This window comes from Atractosteus spatula, chromosome 7 (genome assembly GCF_055471065.1).
Source record: "Atractosteus spatula isolate fAtrSpa1 chromosome 7, fAtrSpa1.hap1, whole genome shotgun sequence".
NCBI classification, from domain to species: Eukaryota; Metazoa; Chordata; class Actinopteri; order Semionotiformes; family Lepisosteidae; genus Atractosteus; species Atractosteus spatula.
This window is the reverse complement of record NC_142712.1, coordinates 8,145,496-8,161,416: the sequence shown is the minus strand read 5'-3', so window position 1 is coordinate 8,161,416 and position 15,921 is coordinate 8,145,496. Positions and strand designations below refer to the sequence as shown.

General features: G+C 35.4%; 1 protein-coding gene across 1 annotated transcript in view; it reads right to left on the bottom strand.

The window, feature by feature from the left end:
* Window positions 1-3,451: 3,451 nt before the first annotated feature.
* LOC148830362 (disks large homolog 1-like) overlaps window positions 3,452-15,921 on the bottom strand; it is a 107,674-nt gene continuing 95,204 nt past the window's right edge. The window contains exons 4-6 of the mRNA XM_088922295.1: window positions 14,686-14,766; window positions 12,097-12,258; window positions 3,452-6,925 (exon numbers count right to left, since the gene is read on the bottom strand). Of these exons, the coding sequence (XP_088778421.1) occupies window positions 6,827-6,925; window positions 12,097-12,258; window positions 14,686-14,766 (342 nt within the window). The 3' untranslated portion in view covers window positions 3,452-6,826. The remainder of the gene's footprint in view (window positions 6,926-12,096; window positions 12,259-14,685; window positions 14,767-15,921) is intronic.

The following is a 15,921-nucleotide window of genomic DNA, read 5'->3' as shown; positions in this document are numbered from 1 at the left end:
CAGACACACAGACTGCTTTCTGTTCTGTTGTCTGGATCTCAGCCAAACCTCCAGATGACACAAACACTGACATTTATTTTCGACAAACAGTACAAAGAAAATCCATTTGCTGACTGAGAATACATTAGGAAATCCCTCGGTCTCCTACTAGCCATGTATATCCTGTCAGTGTCCTACAGTTTAAATTTCTTTAACTTAAAAAAGAGAAAAGTGTCACATGCAATGATTTTTTTATGTTTAATGCAAAATTATATTGATTTATTCAATAAAAAAAGCTTACAATTATTTATGCACTTGAGGGGTTTTTGTTCGCTAATAGCATAGCTTATTAATTGTAGAAAAACGGAATCCTGTCATGAGGGGCACAGTGGCATGGATGTTCGAGATGCTGCCTTACAGCTCTTAACCTGAGTTCAATCCTGCCCTGGGATTCCCCCTGATTAGAGTTTTCCATATTCACCCCCTATGTGAGTTGGGTTTCTCTAGGTGCTCTGGTTTCCTCCCACATACAGGATGACTAAGATAACTGGCATCTCTAAACTGTGCTCTGTCTGCTGGGTTAGGCTCTGGCTTGCTGCGTAGTTTCTGAAAAAATGGATGATTCTTATAATACTTTTATCTTGGTAACTGCTGTTAAACAGAAGAGTAACATCAGAGCATGACTTTACCTTAAAAGCATTTAAATAAATAATGAGTGCAATGATTTTTCGCTCTTTGGGGAACTCGCAATACAACTGATAAAGTGATAAATATAAAACTTGAGTTTAAGGTGAAATGCAGAAATATCTGGGCCCAATAACTTTCTCTCCTTTGCAACCACGCTTATGTTATTTTCTAGTAGGCACTGAAGAACATCAACTTGCACCAAATAAACATTCTTCTAGATCTAAAACATTTATCAAAGGTCAGACTGGCAGGGTGATGTTTGAGATGGTTCCGTATGCTCCACAAATAAGAATGATAATTATACACTTTGTTCAACAGAATAAAACAAACCCCTGATCCAATGGTGCTGTTGTGACGCTGAAATACAGAGTCACAATCTGGCTTTCCAGCTTGAAGTTGAAGCAGTTAAATGGGAAACTTCAATCATTATCTCTCTTTGATTCCATAAAACATTTACTGGAGGATGGATATTAAAATTTAGATAACCTTTGTCAAGGATGTCTGCTTTCACAGAGAACAAAATACTGAATAACTTTCGTTCCCATGATTTGTTTCTGATCTCACTGCATCTCTCATTTAAGTCATTTGCATTGTGCTTTGAAACATGAATTCATACCCAATAATGTATTGGAACCAAATCAGCAATAGCAGTCAATTCATCAAAACATAATTGTTCACTGACATTTGGTTTCAAGCAGATGTTAAATATTCTAAACTTAACGAAGCTTTGAACAGGCTTTTATTTATGTTTTGTTTATGCTATGGGTTGGGTGTTAACATAAAGCTTGAAAGAGCAATACCTCCAAAAACAAGTGGACTTATTAGAGAGACAGTGCCGCCACTGATGTCTGACTGGACCATACCAGTGTATTAATCTGCAATTAACTGTCTAAGGTTTTCAGATCAAATCAATTTTTTTCCAAGTATCTTTTTTGACAGATAAGTGCATGTGTTTACAGCTAAGTCATTTTCCCTTTTTTGTCTCTTTTGCATTAATGTCAGTTGCCTCTGTATTTTTTCTCTTTAACTTAATGATGCAGTTCAATGATCCTTGACTTGTGAAAAAACAAATCAAGACTATTCTCTGTGAAATGGATGCAGGATAATATCTCTTCATCTCAAAGTCATGTTAAGACATTGTATCTCTCTTTTCCAAAACATCTCTGTGTGCTATTACAAATACACTACCTACTACTGTCACCAAAGGGGTAGGTTGTTAAATTCTGATGCACCTCTAATCCTAGCTTCCCAGCCAGAAACCAGGCATTATACAGTACATGCTACCTACTGGGTAAAGAGCCAAGCTCCTTTGGAAAGCCAGTGTGCTCCATCACTGTATTACATCAATGTGGGCTTTTGCTGACCTGAAAGGACAGAGCATCATCCATCCTTGACTGCTACCCCCTTTAATTACATAGCCTCAGTGATGTGAGGATTCAGAGCCTCCTTGAGAATCTAGAATACAGCAAATATACTGTACAAAGGGCAAGGCTTTGACACAGACATACAGAGCTAATTGGCACCTATCAGCCCTGTTTCTGTGAGTACTGTAGTACTTTCAATTTAATAACCTGGTAAGGATTTGTACAATAATTTTACATTATTTAATAGCATTATACCAGTAGTTTACAGATTTTACCTACAAGGCAGCAAGTCCTATCCAATGTGATACCATTTCTTCATCTGTATCTTTTCAGATGTATTACTCCTGTAAACAGTTTTTCAATTATACTGTATATTTTCACACAGCAACAAATGGGGAGGCACAAACTCTAGAAAAGCATTCATATTAAATGAGGGATTTTTTTTCAGTATTGAGTAATGAGCTCCTTTCAGTTAAACCTCTTTGAACCAAATTAATTATATTTTGCTCTAGGGCTAGAAACTATTTTTTAGTTAATAAGATGTGATTTGTTTAATAATAGGAGTAAACAATTAATATGTTAATTTTACGTATTCTTACTGTTTTAGACAACTTATTATCAAATTAGCCTTGCAAATAGAATTGGCATATTAATTAATTACTGTCACTTTAGAATACATTTTTTAAAAAGTTTCCTAGAATTCAAGTTTATGAAAAATATACTGTACTGTTGTATTTTCCAAATTAAGGAAGAAAACGTCCTGCTTTTGAAATATAAACACTTCTTTGACACAAAAACAAAATTGTCCTAAAACCTCCCAATGTCAATTTTGCATTATTCATGGGTACTTTTAAATATAGCAAACATTTCTAGATCCAAGAATAATGAAGTAAAAGTTTTTTTTCCATAAGGAAACAACTGCCTGCCTTCCTCAATCACTTGCTGTACTGCCTCCCTGAGCTCTTGCATCTGGATTTCCAGTAGTAGAAAAAGGCATAATTTACACCTGCTCCGTCATTTTAAAAATAATAATTGTAATGTGATTGTTAGATAATAGGTCACGCTACTTGAAAACTAAATTCTCGTCATTTCAGTGGCATTGCGAAGATGCACTCACACTAAGCAGACAGAACTGGTTGCTGTCACTATCCCCAAAGACCTGCTCATTTTGAAGTCTGCTCTTCATCAGGAAATCCACAGACATGTTTACTTTGATGTAACGGAGCGGAAAAAAATGACTTTTTGGTTAAATGTTCTGCAGGCAGCTGGAGCAAGAACATTCATCAGTACGTTCATGAAGAAGACAAAAAACGCATCTCCTTCAGTATGGCATTTAAGTCCTGAAACAGAACAAACAACAGGCAATAACTGATGCCCTACCAAAGTAACTTCACAAAACATTTTTAAAGCACATAGTTTAATTTTTTTTTTTTACTGTAACACTTGAATTTCTTGCACCAAATTAAGATACAATAGCTAAACCAAACACATTCCATGTTTAAACATGTACTCTCTTTTTAAGTGCACTCTTCTTAGTGCACTTCTCACTGTACTGATTGTATTGTATGTATTGTATTATTATTATTGTATCATTCGTTACACTGTGGCTGTGTTGTCTGTGTTAAGCTGCTGTTGCACTGCAATTTCCCTCACGGGATCAATAAAGTATCTATCTATCGAAACATTTAGAATTATAAAGCATTCATATTCACATTCTTGAAAAATAGTCCTACATTTGCAATGGATTGCAAATTTGCATTCTAACATCAATTTCTAACCTACAGTAGATCTAGTCGCCTTTATCTATGTAAAAGGAACAGTATCTAAACCTAAGTGGTGCAAGATGTCTTTGTAAGTGGGAGCAAGGCAATCCAATACATCATCGTTGCACTGAATCAGCGCACAGACTTGGCCCATTTAAAGGCTCATTTATCTTTATTTGTTATTAGCTCTGATTCTTAGTTAATTAATACCAAATTATAATTTATAATTATAATTCACACCCTCATCTACATATATATATGGTAGAATTTAATATAAAGATTAGTAAAAATTTGCCTTTGATGTGAAGTTTCTATTATTAATTAACCAAACAACTTTGTGCAATACTGTTGTTCTAACAAGATTGAAGTGAGCTTGATCCCTTTACGTCTTTGGTTGCAATGAATAAGCAGTGCGATCTTTCAGCAATCTTGCACTTTTTTCCCCTAACAAAGCCTAAAATGAAATTCACATTTACTAATTCAGATCGATAATACTGTATTTCTTAATCCAGCTTTTATGTAGTACAGTTAAATAAATGGCACTGGGGAAAAAAAAGAGCGGGTTGGGTTTTAAATAATGCAAAACCTTCAGCTCATATTTTTAGCGATGTTTCATATTTCTTTGGCCACACTCTCTCTTGACAGCAGAAGGGCAAAACGTAAATTACTTGAGTTTTATGAATTGTATAGATGTTTAGTGTGATGCATACTGCTCAAATAAAAATTGTTTTTTAGTTACTTAATGAGATAGGATGAGAATGCTTAAGCTTATCTCTACCTCTCCTTGAACATTTGTATATGTATGTGTACAGTATACAGTCTTAAGTATCCCTACAGTACTGTATATACTGTATTAACAGAAAAAAGGAATTTAACCTTTGATGATAATTACTTCCAATTACTAATCATTACAAACTCTCACACACTAACAAGTACAGTACACCGCCAGTCATACAGAAAAAGTGATATCAACAGTGAAGATGATTTATACAGTTCCTTTCAGTGTCTGTTCGAGCCCCAGGCTGAAACTGACAGGTTTGTAGGCGTGTTCAGACTATCAGCAGCCAAATGTACTATTCAAACTCAGCTCAAGGCATGTGATCAGAGAAAGAGCCATGTATACTAGCCTGCCCTTCTCAATTAGTTTCCATACTGTGTGTCCATTTTCAGACAGCAAAAATCAAGACGGTTAAAAAACCATGACTTCTCCTATTTTTAGCAAAGCACTGTGATCTATTAATGAAATTCAGTGCAAATTATTTAGTCTATTAAAAAAAATAAAAACCGCTGAGGTATATCAAAGCTGAACTTTATGCACTGCAGTGAGGGAAAGAAAAGAAGTCTTGGCAGTACAATTAGAACCTGGTATTAAAGTAATCTTTCATACAAGCTCCCAGGGCTAGAGTGCAAATTGAGAAGAGGAATCCATAGGCATCAGCTGCTGCATGATTCATGCACATTGTTAGCAGACCTTTTTTTTTGCACATAAAATTTAGCTCGGCAAATCCAGTCACTTTCAGTTTCCATATTAGATCCACTCGTGTCTGTGAAAACTGAAAATGAAGAACTATCATGCCAACTGAACAAAATCAACAGATATTCAACCAAAGAAAGGAATTAGGGAACACAGCGAGTTTGTGCTGTCTATGATGGGGTGCACGTTATTCATTTCTAAGACAGACTCATGCCTTGAAGAACACACTAGGGAGAAAAAAGGAGTCATCTTTCACCCTGCTTCTTAATCACATGGGCTCATCTGCTCTGGCATTTTCCAAGGTACGATGTGCAAGAATACTGTCAAGTGGCAGGAAGGTAGAGGAGACCTCTATCTGTCGGTAACTATATGCATCAGGCGTGTTAGGATAATAAGGGTTGTATCAGGGTCATATGAGCATGCTGGTGTTATCTGGTGAATACCTTTCATATACTGTGGTTTACTGAATGCAGACATGTTTGTTTCTTTGTTTTAGATTTGTTTTCAGGTATATATATATATCCTTTATATATATCCTTTGCTAAAAAAATACTGTCATATCAATAATGGAATTATACCAGTAATTAAAGTCAACGCTTATTCTCTGAAGCAATCAGCAGAGCTGTGAAATGATGGCTAAAGACATCTTAAAGCTCTTATCCAACATTATTGCTTCTTCCAATACCACAGATTCATGTAGTAGAAGCCAACATTAAGGTTAGTGAGGCTGGAAAAACATAGATCTATGGAAGCAATTTCAATGTGTAAACGTGTACAATGCACTGAACAAAATGCTTCTCAAATGATTTCCACCATCATAACACTGTAATTAACCATAGATCCACCAAACTAAGACTGTTATGTCAAAATGTAATGTTGTTGCTGTAAACTCAAACATTCTATAATAGAAGCCTGCAAAGACCTACTTTCAATAATACTATATTTCCCATACTGTAATAGTTTGTATTATCACTAACTTCTACTAAACAAACAAAAGACCTGTATTCTATGATGTTAATTCAAAGCTTTACATTTCTTTCAGTTTTCATGAAATATTCTTTTATCAGAACTCTGGAACACAGGTACTACCTTAAGAATCCTAAATTCTACAGCCACCACAATAGTGAACAAATTAAATAGTAAGCATCAGTTAAGAAAGCATGGTGACATCTGTGAATTTTCATGGAATGGAATAAGTTTCAAACATGACAAAATGTACAGTAAGTAGCAATAAACAATGACCAGGCAGTACCATCAGGCAATTGAATGTGTGACAAAAAAGGAAAGAAAGCCAAAACGTTTGTCTGCCACTACTTAGTCAAAACTGTCATACCTAAGTGTACAGTATACAGCATTAAAACATACTGGACTCTATAATAAAGCAAACGAAACCCCAAAACACTGTCCAGCCACCACTTTTCCTACAGTATGTATTAAAATATTCCTCACTTACAGTCATTCCTTACAGTCGGGTGAAGGGACTGGCCGATACCTTAAAACACCATTGTTTCACAAAAAGAAGGGCACACATGAAACTTTCTCGAACCCACAGTACCCAATCATATAGGAAATACATTTGCAAATGAAAATAAACTTGCCAGGTAGTTTGCAGCAGTCAGACCCGGGTATGTAAGATCAAAACGGGTAACCAGTGCAGGCTGCAGGTAAGAAATAAGAAATAAAATCACTAGCAAGTATACCTGAATAAAGAGAAGACATTTTCAGAAGTCAAATGATCAATTCAAATTCCACTCATTCAGCATGAACCACAATGGCTTAAGTGCACAAGTGAATGAGTATGCAGGGATAAGCAGACTTCCCGTGTAATGTAATGGAGAAAAAAACCCTAATAACATCAGTAGTGAGCTTTAATAATGGGCATACAATCGTTAATATAAATATGCTGGAAGAATAGGTCCTAGTTCATAAAATAATCTCTCATAAGTGTGATATATAAGCTCTTAAATAAGCTCTAAGAATGAAATTCTCCTCTCACAACCAGGATGAGGAGGAAAGGTTTAAATTATTTTTTAATGTCACCTTTATTATGCATATGTCCTTTTATAATAGGACAAGCAGCCATAAGTAGTGTTTTCAAGCAAGCAAAAAGGATTTAAAGATTTAACAGCCTTGCTTTTTGACTTCTCTTCTTGTAAGAGTTTTTCATCAACACAATCAAATACAGTACAGATCAGCATTTAAAGACCTGACAAACACCTCCTTTCAGATGTAAAAACAAAACATGTGAACACACTGGTACACCTACTTGTAACTGCTCAACATTTAATCTCCATTGGCTAGGTAAAACCTGAAAGTCTCCAATTCTTCTGACATGAAATTGTTATCTGTGGGTGTCGCTATTCAATTATTCATAAACCTGAGTGCACTGACAGCAACAGCAAGCACAAAGTAAGGACTTATCTGCAGTAACTCTCTCCTAAATGGCATGCCTCTTGTACTGATTAAGTATTTGTAAGTTAATGGGGACCTTAAAAAGAACAAGGATGCCAAAAAGCAAGGCAGTGCTAATTCTGTGAACAGCTATTAACATAATCTGAATGCATCTTACCAGACAAAAATACTAATTAAGCTCTTGGTTTTTGAATGAGAACAGAAAGATGGTAAAATTATAAACTTTCAAAACACTGAAAATAACCATAGCAATGAAACAATAACAAAAAAAAGTGCATTAACTAATTATATATGTGAAGTATTCAAGCATAGAAAGTGGTGTGTTCTGTGAATTCCCTCGAGGCGCGTCTTAGTACATTAAAGCAGAAGGTGAAAAGATGAAAAAGGAAAATAGCCCAGCTAGCTATATGTTTAAGTGATTCATCCAGGTCATGACGGTTAAGCTTTTTCAATAGACTGCCTGCTTTTTTCTTGCATTCCCTTTTCCCTTTGTAAGTGGCTTTACTCAGCACAGAGCACCATTATAAGAAAAACTACAGTATATTCCTTTTTTTTTAGATTGACACAGTGACCATAATTTTCCCTAGGATTTCCCATAGTTGTAAATGAACAGCACACCAGTTATTTAATACTGGTTTAAACAAGTGCAGCTTGCCCATGACAGGATATTGGTTTTCACAGTGTGTTGTCTTATTGTTTCTGTGTATCATGAATCATTTGGATAGCCAGTGGGTTTCTGCATTTCTGTCAACTTATGATCATGCTGGTTTGGGCTCTAACACAGTCAAGGTTTATTGTGGTGACAGCCAGTATGATTTCTGTCAATAACATTCTTTAATTTTAAGGAGTCCTTCTTTACAGGGTGTCAATGTATTTGTTCCATATGTCTCATTGTATGCAAAAGGCAACACTGAAGGATTTCAGGTGTCTTCTGCCTCATAAAATTGAGATGATTCCCTGAAACACATTTATATTTAGTACCTATAGTAGAATAACATGTTTTAATCAAGTGTAACTGTCCATATCAGTGTGGAGATCTACACAATAAGAATAGCTTACAGAAATTAACTGTGAATGTGTCAGAATTCAAATCCAAAAAGTAGTTTCAGGAATGGGCAAGAAATAGAAATGTATAAATAAATATCTCTCATATGTACAGATGTTTTAGTGGAGACATTCACACAAAGGCCTTGGCATTAGTTTTTTCTTGAAAGCCTTAAATTTTTCCATTCCTTGTATTTTTATCTTCTACAAAAGGGTACAATTTAGCTCCACTTCATCTCATAATCTATGCAGCAAAACGCACCATAGATATGGTTTGGAGGTGATTTTATGAGAGTCCCACTAATGAAGCTGCCACATCAAAGCTTGGCCTGTTTTGTCAGCTGATGTGAACAGCCCTGAATGTTTAAACCATATTTCGTTACAGAGTAGTATATCAAAACCACTCACAGTGGATCTTAAACAGCTTCAGCATGCAGTACAATCTGGATTGCTAATTAATGGGGGTGCATCCGATTTCCAGTTAAATTTTAATTCATTGCTGCATTCAGTCTGTTGCTCTGAAAGTGATTTATTCATGTTTTGTAGTCATAAAGCCGACTTCACCGTGAATGCAACGATTCAGTTCCTTTTCTTGACATGAACAGCAATTTACAGCTCAAGACATAATTCCTAAAGAAAAATGAAGATAAAATGTGTATTGTAAAAACAGAAAAAAACATGATGAAACTGATACCCTTTCCCTACTTATACTGTGCAGATGTTTCTCAAGAAAATGTTCTTTTTTTATTTTAGAGAACAAAACAAAACCATTTTACATATAATCACCATTACTCAGCCTTACTTTTACAATACACTTTCGACTATACATCACAAGCAAAATTGTCTATTCCTATTTGTTCCCTTAGTACTTTACAATTATATAACTTTTAAACAAACTGTATACATTTAAAATGAGAAAGATGTATTCTTTTATGAATGTAAAAAGGGAGGAGACTATATAAATGTACTGTACCTTATTAAGTGTCAGCTATTTTATATCTCAACAAATTCAGACCTTAAAGTTTTAATGTACTTAACCCATCTAGACCAATAGTTGACAAATGTATTCGTTTGTAATTTAAGTGAAAATGTTCATTTTTCTATTATATATATTTCATTTATTAATCCAATCCAATCATTCATTGTTGGTAAATCTGTGAGAAGCCACTTTCTTGTTATAGCTTTCTTCCCTGCTGATAAAAGGATTCCAAACAAATATTCATCCGTTCCCCTCCAATGAAAATCCAGTTTGCCAAAATATAAAGCCTCAAATGAAAGAAAATTATTTCATTGGGTCGTATGATACTGAATAAATGCTACAACTCTGCTCTATTTATATACTGTAGCAACAGAAACAACTGAATCAAATTACAGAATAAGCCACAATGCTTATAATGTTCCTACTGTATATTGAGAATGTTGTGATTTGGCCAATGGTCTCGATGATAAATAAAAGTAACTTTAAGTTTGGGCACCACCTAGTGCTGATGTATGATATGACAACCTACAGAAACTGTATGTTATATAGTACTGTATATACTGTACAGTAGGTACTGTATGTATTAGGTATATAAGAAAGCCCCAGTAGAAAATTTTAAGCAACCATGTTTAATGGATGGAGTATTATTGTATGTGAAAGAATATGTAAAATAAGTCCTTGATGACTGAAACAACATAATTTACAGCAGACAAGGACCTGTAAAGCCCTTCATAGTTACATATAAGCACGAACTGTAAACTTCTTTTTTTAAGACCATCAATGATGGAAAAAGAAATTATTCAACAGTGATGTTATTTTTCAACACCAGTCCTCCCAATATAAGGACTAGAAGGCAGCCTGCTTTCTCAATTAATTTTGACTACAGAAATTCTTTCTAAATGTTTTTGTTCATGCAAAAACGATAAAATTGATCTAAGACAACTGGTCAAAATATTTAATCAATTATACAAAATAAATCTTGCAAGTGGCATCTACGAACACCCCGTTTTGGACTAAGTCTGCCACTAAATATTAAATTGATGAAAACGGTCAACAGATTGGCATTGAAATCAATCCGGACATTTAATCATATCAATGTGTTCAAACTTTGTTCAGGTAATGGTGTTAATTTTCAATACAGATTCCAAGCCCTAACTTTTGCTTCACTTGGAAAAAAAAGAGAGACTGTATGTCAACTACTATAAAATGTAAGCCAGCATGGACAATGCATTTGAGCTAGTTCCTCCCTCTTTTATCTGCGAACAGGTCCACTGTTGGCCTAGCCTGTGGCTAAAAAGCAACTCTGACCTTTGATCTTTTAAGTACTGCAGGAAGATTTTAAATAAGGTATTATTTTCTCATTTACCAGTACTTTTTTAGGAAAGGGAACAAATGTCACTCTGAACTGCACTCACAAAATCTTTTTATCTTTATGTTTTAAAAAATGGCTGCCTCACAGTTCCTGGGACTGACAGAGCCTCCTCTCTGTGTGGGGTAGACATGCTCTAAGTTTGTATGAGTTTGTCATGAGTTTGTGCAGTTTGCCCCTTTGTTCCAAAGACATACTGTACGTGTGCTTCTGTCGCTGTGCCCTGTGCTCCTGGGGTGGGCTCTACCATGACCGTTATTGGAAAGAAGCAGATTTCTGGTAATGGATGGAAGGATATCACAAAAAGCAAAACAGTGCAATGGAAAACCAGTGTGTACTGTTCTTTTTAATTGAAAACGAGCAGCAATACCCAAGAATGAAGTGTACTGAAAGGATAATGGTGTCAAAATTGGCTTAACCCGCTTGGTTGAGGGCTGACCTCTTGGTCATAGGACGAGGAGGCTGGGACCCCCATGCAGAGTAAGGAGTGACCAAGGGGGAGCTGAAAAGGTACAGTAGAGATGGGGTTGAGGTGGGAGGCGGAAAGACATGTGCAAGGGAGAGAAGGGGTTAACATACTGTATAGTATTTGTAATGTTTTAGCTGAGGCAACTACATCAGAGGTGAGAGTCTGAGAGAACTCTTCACCTTTTTGTTTTGCATGCTTTTTCCAATAACATTTTAAGGTTAATGTTATGTTATATAACAAGTCAATGAAAACAACAAGGTTTTCACTGGTTTCTAGATGTATTTAACTGAAATGCATGGTCTTATTGGAAACTTAGTTCACTTTTGTGCTTACCCTGCTAGCAAGACATACAGTGATATAAATCATTTTGGAACTGGACTGTGTCTTTACTATGCTTTTTTTTTAACAGGAGTTACAAATGTTTTAACTGAATTAGCGTAAAGCAATAAATCTGCAGACATGAAAAATAAAAGGATAAAATGTCTCGCACACAAAAGGAACACCATGTTATGTTAGACTCACACCACGGCTCCAGCCACACAGCGTCCTGACTGACCTTCAGGGGAGAAATGTGCGAATGAGAAACATATCCGTGGACATTTTCGATCTCCGACAGGTTCTTTTCGGACACATGCACCAGCTCCGGGGGACGGACTTCATTGGTCAGACGAGGGAAGCCGTGATCCTGCGGCGAAATATCTTCATCCTGATACCGATACTTCTTGAGGAAAACAAAAACGGAAGGAAAAATATGGGAAAGAAAAAAGATTAGGCTGATCTGGATGATCTGGATGATTTTTGCCCCTTTGTCTGAAAAAATATCAGTCTTTCATCTCAATCAGTGAAGATACTACTGTACATTAAAAGTTGCATCAAAAGAAATAGTTCTTTGCCATATTTAATTCTGTTCATAGCACACTATGCCTACATAAAGTTTAGTCTATTCACAATTGCCTTCCAGTTTTTTAGGATTTTTTTTTAGTAAAAATGCAGACTTAGGTTTAACTAATTTTGAAAGTTCAACATATATTGTTGTTAAACGAATTGGTGTTCATTGAGCACTCATTCATCCAAACAAATGGTAGTTAAATTTCCTGTAGAAGGGTGGAAAGAAGAAAAATGTGTGTGGATGAAGGGTGGCAATACTGCTGTTGGGAAAAAAATACAGGAACTATAATAGAGAAATCTATCAATAAAAATTCAATTGACAAGGAAGATGTATCTCGACAAGTTTTTTGTGTTGTACAATATTTAGCTTAACAGTTACTGAAAGTAACCTTTGATGTTTAAAGCTGCAAATATAGTTACATGTATGACATAAGCAAGTGGAAAAGAAATTAAATTTGTAGCTTTTGATTTCCACTGAAGCTGAATTCTGTAAAATTAGCTGGAGTGCTTTTGGAATTATGCCAAGATCAGACTACATTCTGAATCAAAGCAAAAATATTTGAAAGACAGCCTGCAAGCCTGGTAACAACAATGTCATCAGTGTGTTCTTCATATCCCTATCTGAATATTCAGGGTTGCATAGATTTAGCTTTTATTTAATGTTATTAAAGTGCATTTGATTAACCCATTTTTGTTCTAAACAACATTAGCATGAGGTAGTAATGCATGACAACGTATTTCTTAAAAATTCTAAAATGCATGTTTTTGGTTTTCCAAATTCCTTCAATATGGTTTGTAACTTTATTTCTGCAAATGTCACATACCTGTACACAATTTCAATATTATGATGTGAATTCAAAAGCTGTTCCAGCTGGAAAAACTAATTAACTAGACAATACATTTTAGGATTATACCTGAAAAGAATAGGTTAAGAAGAAGCAATTGTTGCATTACCGTACATATAAAAAAACAACATACTAACACAAATTACATATAATTGAGTGCAGATTTTTGAGAACACTTCAAGATATAAAATGTATTGAGTTTTGCAAGTGTTTGCTTTGAAGTTTTTAAGGACATTTAATAATGTCAAAACATCCTATTGGTAACTAAACAGTTACAGTATTAACACTGGCTAAGGACAATTATTGCTCAACTGCACAATTGAAGTAAAAAATACAACAGAAATTAAATATAAAACAAGGAACAGTCAAAATTAAAAAAAAAACTGGGTTGAATATCATAGCTGATTGAATTCTGTTTCCTTATTATAAAGGGACAGAACACTGTGCTGATCCACAAATGCATACGCTGCTATTAAGGTTTGAAGGATGCAGCTTCTACTGTGTCAGATCCAAGTGTGCATGTTAGAATTTACAGTCTGTAATATTAATAAATATCCAAGTGCCTCCTCAAGGCAAGGAAACTGCTGATACTCTTAAAATTGGCTGATCAATGCCACTGTTTGACAGTCCAATTTATTCAGTGCAGTTTGCATGTATGCACCCATCATGATGCGCACTGATGAAGTATTAGCAGCCAGATGACAGAAATATAACAAAAGCAAGTCATTAAGCAGATTTAAGTTTTGGAACTTAAAAGGGAAAACATGTACGAAACATAAGGCACTGGATTGTAACTTTTGTAACTGCTTGCCTTTGGGCAAATGTCGTGCAGAGAACAGTTTATTATAAGCACTAGATATTATGTTGTTTGAGTTCAAACATCAGTTGTAAGTTAACCCTTTATTTGCCTTCTCAGCTGGATAGTGAAGCTTTTGCCAATTATAATGCATAGAGTATCACAGTTTTAAAGCTACAGTACGTTTGCCTTTTATTTTTTTAAGAGTTTTGTTCTGCAAAAGACTCAAACAAGTCTGGGAGGTTCTCCTCTAAATTCAGATGCAGTGAGTGGCAAAGAAAGGGTTATCCTGTCTCAAGTAATAGCTCGGTACGAAATGAATTGGGTGGATATGATCGAAATAAAAAGGCAATGATCAGATTTTTTTTTCTTTGATTAAGCTTTTACTGCATAAGTCTAAAACATAAAAGACATTAAGGCAGCAAATATCTCAAATGCAGTGAGATTGATTAAACAAGTAGAGGATTTAACAATTCTTCACAATCTTCTCTCAGTAGATGCTTTTGCTCATTTGACGAAACCGATCGGACGATATGAAAATGGCCCTTTGAGATGAACCTAGCTGCCACTGAGTGCAAGAATGGGATGGATGGGGTTGACTGAACCACTCTCTCACCCAGGGAGCATTCATCAGGGCAGGGCTCATACATGTTGGCTGGGCCGTGTGTGGGGAAGCTTGCACTGCAGCCGACCTGTTCTGTGGACAAAGAGAGGACTTCAGTATCCAGTGCATTCAGGCAGGTGCCACTCACCAGGGCTACAGTACATGGACCACAACATGTAGAATGATTCAGAGAAGCCAGCTCCAGCTTCTGGGCAGCACGGAACCAGACAGACATAACGGCCGAGCTGCTACAATGAATAATGAATACACAGACGCAGAGATCTGCACACACCAAGATACAAGCTGAGTTTTCAAACAAGGTTTTGACTTCACATTAGCAAGCACCAAAGTTAATGTTTTTAACACATATGGATATTCAAGCCATCAAAGGAAGTAGATCTTAAATGATAAAACTTCCAAGACCCATCTTGTTCATATATAGGGTGTTCATTATTGCCAAATGCCCATTATATATTCTTTATCTTTTGAAAACTGTTTTTTATCAGGTGTCGTACTGTAAATATACTGTACTGTATAACTTGCTAAAGCATACACAAAGAGCACCCATTGTAAGCAATGACCTGCCCCTATAGGGCACCATTGTTATTCCTGAATTTTAAACCTAAGTATTATACTTTTTTACTTTGATTTATTATTTGTGCATATTTGTGTATTTCTGATTTTCAGCCAAATTCCCTATTAGGGGATTTTGTCCATTAAATCCAAAGTCTGTTAAAGGAAGTCCATTAAACAGAGGTTTAAACTGTACATAACTTTAGGTTGAATATATTTCATTTCACACACTGACAGCAACTTTGAAGTAATGTAATCTTAACATAAAAGATAAATTCGTGCAAAATTGTCATGTTCCCTTATTTTTTGCAATCCTCTTTAGCGCTGAAATATAAATCAGCCAGCAATCATCCAGTGGTGCTGTAGCTTGCCACCAGAGGGCACTCTTTTTAGGTATAAAGGGAAAAATTAGAAATAAAAAAATATGTACAGTAATTTTACATTATACAAAACCTAACTGCTAGCAAAGGCACATATTGAAATCCCAAATGTTAAATGGCTAGTGTTAAACAAGGAAATTCAAAAAGCTACAGTAAGTAGCTATAATTAAATCTTGGGCAGAAGTCATCCGCAACTGAAGTGCAATTTGAAATGATCTACTGAGAAATTTTGTTCTGTTGCCTGTCATGAAGTTTAATGTCTCCAGTTAATTGTCAATACTGAAAGCTGTTTGCC